A 12303-nucleotide genomic window follows, 5' to 3' on the forward strand; every position below is an offset into this window, starting at 1 on the left:
AGATATGATGCTATCGATGAAGAAAAGGAGACCAAAGAAGATGACCAGCCAATAAAGAAACCTAACACCTAATTTCCATCTAAGTTCATTTTGACAAAGTCAATCTCCATCTAAGTTCATTTTGACAAAGTTCATATTTCGCTATATAAACAGCAGAAAGCACTGATGATGATTCATTCAGAATCGAAATATGGCCTTATTTGCAGCATGAATTCGGAAAATAAGTTTATTTTGAATTTTAATAAACTAAACGTTCACCAAAAAACTTTAGTGAGAAAAATTGAAAAAACGAACTACAAACATATTAACGCCAAACATTCGGTAGAATTTATAGAATATTGTATATATATATATATATTAATGTCGTGTATATATATACATATATCTATATAAATCAATCCTCTTTTATAGTCTTCATTCGTTATGGGTCGGACATATATAAAAAAATTTTTTTGTATTTACAGAAAATTGTTTAATAAATAAATAAAAATGTTTAATAAATAAATAAATAGGAGGTAATTTAATCAAGTTTATGATACTGAAACCTTATTCCTAATTATTTATATAAATAATTATTTATATATATAAATAAGTTAAGTCATACATATATGTATATATATACATATAAGTTATACATATATATATGTATGCCATATGCCATACATTTAAAATAAGTTAATAGACAGCACAACTCAAAATAGTTAGTATAAAAGAGCTTGGCTGAAACTATGCAGAAGAGAGAAAGAAAGGAAACAATGATATAGTTAAAGACTAATAGTTTGGTATAGTTAGTAACCGGTTGATAACTGAAGAACGAGACAGAAATCAAGAATCAGAAGTGTAAATTAGTGAGATTCAATTCAGTTGACATATTAGTAACATTCAACATCAACTTATGTTTAGTATTGCTTGTTCACTTGTAAATCTGAATGCATACAATAAAGATGAAATGGGTTGGTTATGTATACTTTAATTAATTTATAATCTGATAAGCAACAGTTTAATAATAACCAATATTACATGGTGGAGAATTATAATCAATATAATAGTAGGTACTTGAGGCAAAATAATTTTCTGATAAGAGGTTGTAGAATGTAGTGGTTGAAGTTGTTGTGAAGCAAAGTCAGATCAGGGAGGAGCTGTATACTTGATGCATGATGTGATTAGTGATTCTGTAATGTCAAATTTGATGTCTTCAAGTTTGAGACCATGTAAAGTTGTAAACAAAGTGTTTTAGATGCATGAAATGCTTGCAGTCCTTTTGTGATGATTTGGTTTATATGAGGTGCAACAGTGTTTGGTAGTGAACCGATGTCTAATGATAGATGGATGTCCTGAAGAATTAATAAAATTTAAAATAAATGATAGGTGGGGTATTCTATTTAATTAATCAATATATTATATATATATATATATAAATTAATCAATATATATATATATATATATTATATATATATATATATATATATATATATATATATTGATCTATAAATTGATACATAAATTTGAACCAGAAATTGATCAAAGTTGAAAATGCAATGATATTTCTTAGAAATTATATCTCCAAGTCTCAACCCAAATTATGTATATATATATATATATATATATGCATATATATATATAATATAGTTATATTACACTTTTCAGTAGAAAGTATAGTATTTCTATTTGGTCTACTCTACCTCTACATGATATATTTCACTTTTTTATTCTAACGTGTGTTGCAGTTGTTCAAAATATGACAGCGCTATTGGCATTGCAATTTACAATTCAGTATTTCAATTTTTCGTACAACAATTACAATTACATTCTTACATTTTTACAACATAGAAATCATTATTAGAAGTACAGTATCAGTAAAGTAAATTATTGAATACAGTTCATCTTCATCACATTGTACAAAAAAATATGTACAAATCTTATAATAAAAAGTTTACGAAAAAGTTAAAATGTGCTACGAGCTACAAATATTAGGCAAACTCAAACGTTAAATTTCAGAAAATGATGACTTCCAGAATTTTACGAAATCTGACTGAAAATTCTATTTTACGCTTACTGCCTAGTAACTTGAAAAATTATATGGGATGACTAAAAGTAAACCAAGAATAACAAAGAAACTTAAATGAATCCCAACTTGTCTTAATATCGCCAAATAACGGATACTAATTCCAAAATTTCTACGTTTTGAACAAAACAGCCCATTTTTTGCTGGCGTCCTTTTTGAAGGACACATACAAAAAATCATTAAAAATCGAATTTTTGTTATATTTGTATCTTTTTTTTAAACATTGTATACTTCCTTCAATAATCTCTTTTTGTAAAAAAATATTTAGTTGCGTGTGCCGTTGATTTCTGAGATCAATTTAAGTAGCCAGAATTGCAAAATTGGTAAAAAAATGTCTCAACATAAAAAGTTAGTAATTTTATTATTTTGTTTGCGAAAATTTTAATATATTATGGATTAAATTTATGTATGAATGTATTTTAAATATTATCTTGCAAAAAACAAATCTCAACTGTTGAATATTTTAAAATCAGTGATAAGCATGTGTCCTTTATAAAGGACACTAGTAGAATATGATACCCTGAGATTCACTTAGTTATCACATTACAAATGTTTGTTTTTCAATAGTGTAAACACAATAAACACTGGTAAAATCGGAGGCAGGTCCTCCTATCACTGGTCTGAATCTATCCGACTCAAGATAGCATTGAATAAAATAAAGCCTAACAAATATATGGAAATTCTATCAGACGCAATGTATATCATATATACTATATAGTATATATATATATATATATATAGAATAAATTGATTAGCGCTTTACTTTGCAAATTAATAATCTAATTTAGACTTTATTTATAATTTATATATACTATTTAATTTTTAATAATTTTAATATATTTTGAAATTTTTGGTAATCATTTTTAATTGTTCATAATAAATTGTTCACTCAATTTTCAACAATTTTGGACATGGATTGATTAGCGCTTTACTTTCCGAATTAATAATCTTAAGAAGATACATATATATACAAGAATTGTATATTGCTTGAGTTGTAATAATCTAATTCTAGTAAAATAATAGAAATATCTTTATTCTAGACATACATACGAATACATTTATATTAAAATATCTCGGTTATATTGACACAGATTTTTAACAGAATTATTTGTAATATTTTCAATCAATAATTGGGCATAAGGCTGATCATCGCCAGAGCTGACAGAACAAAGTTAACTCAAAATATAGTAAAATAATAAATATATCTTTATTCTAGACAAATACAAGAATACATTTTCATTAAAATATCTCTGTTATATTGACACACTGATTTTTAACAGAATTATTTGTAATATTTTCGATCAATTATTGGGCATGAGGCTGATCATCGCCACAGCCGACAGAACAAAGTTAACTCAAAATATAGTAAAATAATAAATATATCTTTATTCTAGACATATACAAGAATACATTTTCATTAAAATATCTCGGTTATATTGACACACTGATTTTTTACGGAATAAAACCAATGTGAGCTGATCTCCAGTCCTCTTTTTCTAATAATTTCTTTGTCTTTTCTGTTTGACATTCTTTTGCCAAGTCTGCTTTTGTCTTTTCCGGCCCTCTTATCTGGAACTGTCTGCCTTCTTCTCTTACTTCTTCCAAATCACTCGCGTTTGAAAGGTTCATCTAGGAACATTGTTGAGCGACACGTATTAGGCACTGTATAAAATGTCAAAGAATAAATTAAATTTAAGCTGGAGACAACAAACAACAAACCTATCAATTTATCAATTGATGACATCGCACTCTAGCCGCGGACTAATAAAAATAGTTATAAAATAAAACAAACAATTAAAGGGTGGAATACTAACACTAACGCTCTAATTTAATTGCATTTTTCGCAAATGTAGGATTTTAAATCAAAGGCTGATTGTGGAATTTGATGACAACCTCTGTGAAACCATTCTCCACATCGATCACAAGTGATCATGTTCTCCTTAACACCGGTCTTTTGAGGAATGTGGTTCAAACGGCAGGTGCAGTACAGATTTATCTCTATGTTTTTTGGCTTACTCTCTGTTGGTAATGTTCTCCTCTAACGGATGAAAAAATTTGGAGGGAAATACTTTTGCCAACTCTGCACGTAAGTTTTCTTGTTTGTATGAACAACATGTGGGATTTAGCCCACAAGCTAATGATGATGCAAAAGCTATTGCTAGGGCCCCGCAATCATTCGAGCCGATTTATTCCTGAACTTTGTGTAGATGCATGATCACATTCTTTTGTTCTGGAAGAATGAAATTCTTCATAATGGAACAAATCACCCGTTCATCCTCTGGCAACATTTTTGTGGGTCTACTGTCCTATATGTCAATTATATTTTGTTCAGGAAAAAAAGTTGCTGACGGTAATCCAATGGTTTCCCCCTTTGTTTAATATTTGTATAAATTTTCCATGTGGCGTGGGTAAGTTGCTGTTTAACCCTATATGTGTGAGAAAGTCAGTGTCAGATAGCCCATCAATGTGGGGGTATTGTAAACTTAAAATAAACATGGCGAGTTTGATGTGATCTGATGAAAGCCAACTAGTGCCTTGTAGATCTGACCAAAATGAATTTAAAATTATTGGTTGTTGCTGTATATGAGTAACTGGTTTAGTGACAAGTGACTGGTTTTCCTGAATCTTGTCTTTAATTAAAATTAAGGGTTTTTTTGGGTTAGAGACATAAATTCCCTTTTTCCTCTGTTTCCTTTTTTCCAAACTTCCAGATCTATTTTTCGTTTTTTATACAGTCTTTTTTGATTATCAGCTAATTCTGTGATCATCGCTAGGTGGATTTCCTGGTATGTGATAACAAAATCATCTATTCTATTTAACTGTCTCGTCATTCTTATGTGCTTTAAATCCCATTGGCTCTTTTCCATAATGCCCTGTGTCCTATAGTCTTTTGTAATGTTTTGAGTATTTTTTAGGGTCAATTCTAAATATATAGCGTTTTGATTTTTATAATTATCTGATGTGCCATGTCTCCCAAGATTACCGGTTAGTAAATTTGTCAAAGAAGAGCACTGGGCAAAAGATCTTTCTTAAATGATGATAAAAATTCTGGGGAATAATACATATTTCTTTTAATTCCGGTGTCTGTTATTTTAGCAAGAGCCATATTGTTTTCACATGCTTTCATAAAAGATCCAGGCTGGCAAACGTCCTTTAAAAAGAGTTAAATAAATTATATGTTAGAAAAATATAATGACATAAATTTAACAAATTAATACAATTGTAAACTTGCATCTTACGTTTCCGCCAATTCTGTAGTTGTTGTTGCTCCGTTTTCCTCTAAATCAAATTCGTTATCCTTTATGGCTTGTTGGAGTTGAAGCAGATATTGTGTCACCTGTGGTCCTTCAAACTCACTCCCAAAAACTCCTTCCATTGATATTAAGATACTGTTCAGTTCGTTAATTATTGTGACATTAGCCACTCGTCCGATGAGGTACATCGCAAAGGTAAAATTTTTTGGAATGTTCTTTAAAAATAATACCTTTGCGTTCTTCATAATGTGGCTCAGACTTCTGTGTATGATTGGTTTTTGGAAGTCCTTAGTGTTTCCGTGACCAACCACTATCCTGTAGTATCTTTCCATAACTGATTCCAGTAGCTCGTAGCAGAATGTCCGAGCCAATGCTTGCAGCAAGACGATGGACCCATCACAAATAAAATATCGCGGGCTTACCCTACTACTTTTCCCAAACAATTTACAGTAGTCGCTGTACAGGAAGTTTAAAAATGACAAAATTGAGGCAGTTGAATGAAGGTTTGTCAGGTATGTAGCGACAGGAAACGGTGATCCTCCTTTCATCGAACTTCTGACAACCATTTCATAGATATAAAATGGATGTTTCCTTTTCTTTACAATACTTCCTGTTGCGTCTATGTACACCACATCATCGATGCATCGTTGGCGTAAAATTTTTAAACTTTCTTTGGACCAGAGCATGACACTGGATGGTTCAGTGAAAATATATTGCAGACATGCATAGCTTTCGTGTTGTTTTTCAAAATCTTCCTTCAATAATCTCAGACTTTCCATTTCGTTTGGATGCTTTCGTTTCGTTTTGTTGTACTGGCATACAATTTGCGAAAGGACCGTTACAAAAGGAGCATCATCTCTGTTGCCAGCTGCTTATACTTCAGGGCACAACTCTTTAATGCAGTCTAGGTGTTTTTGGTGAGGACTAATATTTTTCATCGAAGAAGCAATTTCCCCTCTTTTACTCGCCCTAACCGGTCTAGCCATTATTTCCGACAATTTATGTATGCGAGTTATGCCAGAAAATTGCACATGAGCATCAAGAAGATCTTCGTCAGAAATAATTATTTTGAATGTTATGGCACACCCCGTGAATTTACAATATCCCTGAGCATTAAAACTTTCGCGCCTTATAGAATCCACTTTCTTAACCCTATGCCACAGCAATATGGATTAAATTTTTTCAAATTTCTTGTCATTATATTAATCCAATCTAAATTTTTAAACAAATGATTTTGTTGTGATTGCCTTAGTAGTTGCCATTCACCAACTTCAAGTCTAAACGAAATTTCCGTTTTTTGTAAATTCTTGGTCCATATTTTGTTGGCATCTAGTTCCTGGTCTGTGAAAGATGCCGAATCACTATCGCTGCAGGTATCATTATCTAATGCGGCAGGTTCGACATCGTAAACATTCAATGACTCATGCCGATCAACATTCATTTCAAAAACCAGGTTGTCTTCTACCAAAGCAGTCACTTGAGAATGCGAGGGAACAATTTCTTCACCAACAGTAATAGCTGGTGTTATAGAAACTGTTGATAGTTCGACTTGTTCATATATTAAATCTGTACTGCATTTCATTCTGGATAAGGTTAGACGTCAAGACATTATCAATTGTTGTTTGAACCACGTTGTCCATTAATGTCTTACCCACTTTGTCTTCTACATTAACATATTCTTTTTTTTGAGCATAATTTATATCTGTAACAATGGTACAAATGTGTACAGTTTTTTTTAGTTCGAGCAATTGCTAGCCTCAAACAACATTCCTCCCAAACACGGCTGTTCTTCTCAGTCGAAAGTGCTGTATCTACTAAAACCATGTTTATTGTCTCTTCCACTTCCTGCAATTCTATCTCCCTGGTTGACAAATTTATTTAAATTGTTTATTAAAGCATTATGGTATCAATTTTTTTTATAGAATAATAACGTAAAGTTTAATACAAAATTTTTACTAACGTTTTTAAACCCTTTAAAATAAACGGTATTCTTTTCCTTTCCTCTTTTCATTTTTCGATCGATTTCGTAGATTTAATGAATTTTCAAGTAGTTAAACAATTATGCAATAGCCTTATTCAAATAATAATAATAGTAATAATGAAAAAGTAATGTATTCATATAAAAACCTGAGAATAAAGCTCTTTGTCATATGCAAAAAAGTTCTTTATCATTTGACGATAAAGTTTTAATGATTAAAGATTTACAAATAATTCTGTTAAAAATCCGTGTTTCAATATAACCGAGATAATTTAATAAAAATGTATTTCGGTATATGTCTATAATAAATATATATTTATTATTTTACTAGATTTTGAGATAATTGTGTTCTGTCGGCTGTGGCGATGATCTGCCTCATGTCCTATTATTGATTCAAAATATTACAAATAATTCAGTTAAAAATCAGTGTGTCAATATAACCGAGATATTTTAATGAAAATGTGTTCTTGTATATGTCTAGAATAAAGATATACTTATTATTTTACTAGATTTTGAGATAATTTTGTTCTGTCGGCTGTGGCGATGATGAGCCTCATGCCCAATTATTGATCGAAAATATTAAAAATAATTCTGTTAAAAATTCAGACTTTAGATTCAGACCAGTCCTCTTATCTATGGTATCTTCCATGTTTACAAACAATTACATATTATAATTTACTTTTAATAAATTGACTCCGCCCATTTTGAATTATCTAGCGCTTAATTATTTATTTATTATATCAAATGGGAAATAATTCAATACAAGTTAATTCTTAGGTAAGTTTTTTAGATCATTACTTGTCAAATAGTTGAAAATAGTGAACATAAAATAAAAAAAATGTTGAAATATGAGTAAATTTCTCTTTTGATAATAATCAATGCCTTAATTCAAATTTAAACGGTCGACTCACGAACGTTAAATACTCACGGTTTTGACAAATAATTAAAATTCACACATTAAAAAAAGGCTAGAAGGCCATGTCGCATAGCCAATGTTATGACCTCCTCCTTTTCAACAAAATTTTCCATCATTTCACTCAAAGGTAAGCTGGCAACAGATGGAAAAGCCATTTTAAAAATACAAAATTACAAAACCTCGTTCGAACCGCGGCACAAACCAAAAAAAAAACCAAAGACTGTTTTTATTATTTTTATTATAGAAACAATTTTTAAATCATATCAATCATATTAATAAATATAAATCATTAAAAATAAAATTCATATTTACGTTTTATAATTTAATAATTATTAATTAATAAGTAGAGTATTCATGAGGTTTTTTTTATTATAGAAACAATTTTGAAATTGTAATAATAAATATAAAAACAATTTAAAAACTGTAATAATAAATTTAAATCATAAATTAAATAATTATAATTGAAAAATACAACTCCTAAGGATTTTTTTATTATAGAAAAATTTTAAATCTAATCAATAAATATTTAAGCGCTAGTTAATTTTAAATGGGCGGAGACATTCTATTTTAACATACGTTAGGTTTGTTTGTAAACTTGAACGATACCATAGGAGGACCTGTCTCCGATTTTACCATAAACACTATCAATGAATTATTATTAGTTGTATGAATAATAATAAATTTACTATCTATTGTAAAGATATTCAAGTTAATAAAATATTTTTTTTTTTTAGATTTTTTCAGGAAAATTCTGCTAAGAAGGATTCTCTGCAAGATGTTATAACCATAATTGATGAGGATGACAGCATCATTGAAGCTGACATTTTTATCAGTCCTCCTTCTGATGGAATGAATTCAGATGAAGATAATGTATTGGATGAAATACATGATCAAGGATCATTCGATGATCTATCTGCACGACAATTACTGAGTAATGCCGAAGCAACAATAAAACAAATTGGTGGATCTGGATCTAAAGAAATTGGCATTGTGAGTATTTATTATGTTTAATATCTTTTAAATGAACAATAAATTACTATCATAATTCAAAGACATTAATAATTTTTGAAATTAATTTTTAAAAAACTACAATAGAATGATGAATCATGTGAAAGTGATAGTAGCGATGAAATTTTCAATATCTCAAAACCAAAAAAAGATGAAAAAACAAGACAATGGGAAAAAGTTGATATGTGTAAAAAATCTTCAAATTTTAAGAATTATCCAACACCAGTTCAAGCATTTTTAGAAGAAGATCTGCCTCCTCATATGTTGTTTGAAAGATTTTTTGATGATATTGTCATTCAGCACATAATAGATCAGACAATTTTGTATGCACAAACAAAAGCTAACCAATGCCTTGACATCGAAATTGAAGAAATGCGCGCTTTTTTAGCCATTCTGTTTATTTCAGGTTACAACCCACTTCCTCGAAGACCAATGTATTGGGAACCTGAACAAGATGTTCACAATTCTGCTATAAGTAGCACAATGTCAAGAAACCGTTTTGATACCATTATGATGCATTTGCATTTAGCTGACAACAATCATTTAGATCAAAATGACAAATTCAGCAAAGTGAAACCACTTTATAATCTTGTAAATGAAAGGTTTACAAAATATTTTCCAATTGAGGAAAATCTAAGTATAGATGAGATTATGATTCCGTACTATGGACATCATGGGCTGAAGCAATGTATTAGGGGCAAGCCAATTAGATTTGGTTTCAAACAATGGATCATCGCAACTCCTTTAGGATATGCAGCATTTATAGATCTTCATCAGGGACGTAGTTTTCAATATGACAAATCTTTCGGTCTTGGCTATTCTGTGGTGACAAACTTGGTTGAAAAACTTCCAAAAAATAATTCTTACCATATATTCTTTGATAACTTTTTTACAAGTTTACCTCTTTTAAAATATTTAGCTACACAAAATATAAAAGCAACAGGAATTACTAGATCAAACAGATTGGAAAAATGTCCTATTGATATAAAATCATTAGCAAAATCCAGCAGAGGATCGTTTGATTATCAATTAGACAAACAAGACAACATTTTCATTTTATCGTGGAATGACAACTCAGTTGTCACCATGGTTAGCAATGATCTTGGGGCTTACCCATTGCACAAAGTTGAAAGATATTCAGGAAAAGAGAAAAAATATATTACAATAAATCAACCAGACATAGTTCATAAATATAATGCTTCGATGGGTGGTGTAGATCGAATGGACCGAAATGTTGGTCAGTACAGAATCAACATTAGGAGCAAAAAATGGTGGTGGCCACTTTTTGCTTTTTTATTAGACGCTGCTATGAACAATGCATGGTTGTTATACCGTAAATCACCTGCTAATAATCGCTTAAACCATGATCTGTTATCATTTAAAAGAGCAGTAGTAAACACATATCTGAAGGCTTATCAGAAAAAAAAAAATGTACACCCTAAAATTTGTTCAATGCCAAACAAACGACGGAAAGTTGATGATGAAATTCGTAAGTCATCAGATGGTCACCATCTGCAAAAAATGCCCAAACAAAGAAGATGTGGCCATTGTGGCAAAAAGGCAAACTTAATATGTTTTGCATGTGATGTACCACTGCACATTTCTTGTTCACCTGATTTTCATAAATGATTTTATAACTTTTTTTAATGACTTAGATTTTTTTATTTTCAATCTTTTGTTTTTTGTTTCATAAAATTTATGAAAGTTGAGAAAATAACAATAAAAATTAATTTCAACTACGGTCGCGTCTCACGGTGTCATTCATATTCTGCTGGCGTCCATTATAAAGGACGTTTTAAAAAACGTTCTAACTTTTTTAAAAATTAAACTTTTGAAAAAAGAAAAAATACGTATTAGTTTTTTATTGGTATCCACAGCATATATAAAAATCACAAAAATCTAAACCTCAGCAGAAAATGGGTAAATTTAAGAAAGCAATAATAAATTCAAGTAGTAATATGCTGTTTTCTTAGCTTCATTCAGCAAAATAAACCAATTACACGTTAGAAGCTGTATACCGCTTTTTTTAAGCGGAGACCTTTATATTTTATTCTATATGTTACGCAACTTGACAAAAATATAATAGGCCTTAACCATTTTATAATTGATTTGTGTTGCCATTGATTCAGGCCAGGCTGCATTGCTCGCGATACTGGACGTACAACGCAGTCAAATATCGCTTTCGACACAAACAATCGCTTTCTAATATCAAATATTCAATAACCACTATTCATGCCTTCTCGCATGCCTTTATATACCCTCCTTACCGACTCTTCTCGAATGTCCTAGGTATCGCTGTCGGAAGGTTCTAGTTCCTCTTCGAACTGTATGGGTTCGTAGCGACACTAGCGCATCTAGCGAATATATTCGTGACGGTTATATATATATACGAATATTTATATGGCGCTAATTAAATAGTTTTTCAAAAGGGCTTACAAATAAAATGTTATAATACCGATTTACGATGCGACCGGTTCCAATCCTCGATTGAATAAAATATTCCCAACCATTATTAAACCTTTATTACAAGAGAAATCAACTAATTTTAGTTATTTAACCTTTATTAACAGAGGAATTCACTAATTCGTTTATTCCAGTTAATTTAAACTAACGCCAACAATTAACTTTTAAACCGTTCAAATCCTATCGCTATGACAACGTCAACAAACAAATCAAATATCGCTTTAAATAATCAACGGATTGATATTCACAAAATCACGAATTCCACAAATCACGATTATCACTAATCACGAATATCACTAATCACGAATATCGCTAATCACGATATCCACTAATCACGAATATCACTAATCACGAATTTCACTAATCACGAATATCACTAATCTTCTTGCGACGTGAGCTTTTATACTCTTCGCAAGCGTCGTTTCTAGATTCTTCTCGATGGTCCGATTCTAGCATACTCTAGAATGCTCCAGTCACTAGAACATTCTAGAATACGCTAGAATCTAGTGCGTTCGGTAGCACGGTTATAACAATAACATACAAAATAGTCGAAGACAAATGTTCGTCAAACAAATAAATCAAACATTAAATATTATACAAAGCTGACATTGTTGAGGTG

General features: G+C 30.4%; 1 protein-coding gene across 1 annotated transcript; it reads right to left on the bottom strand.

Moving 5' to 3' along the window:
- Positions 1 to 3517: 3517 nt before the first annotated feature.
- Positions 3518 to 6901, bottom strand: HELRODRAFT_171479 (hypothetical protein; the record flags this gene model as incomplete). The annotated part of the gene is made up of 6 exons (XM_009018190.1): positions 3518 to 3674; positions 3970 to 4103; positions 4415 to 4778; positions 5305 to 6110; positions 6198 to 6425; positions 6590 to 6901. 6 exons carry the CDS (start codon positions 6899 to 6901, stop codon positions 3518 to 3520), a joined length of 2001 nt encoding a protein of 666 aa, XP_009016438.1.
- Between the last annotated feature and the right edge of the window lie 5402 nt (positions 6902 to 12303).

This window comes from Helobdella robusta (genome assembly GCF_000326865.2).
Source record: "Helobdella robusta unplaced genomic scaffold HELROscaffold_20, whole genome shotgun sequence".
Taxonomy (NCBI): Eukaryota; Metazoa; Annelida; class Clitellata; order Rhynchobdellida; family Glossiphoniidae; genus Helobdella; species Helobdella robusta.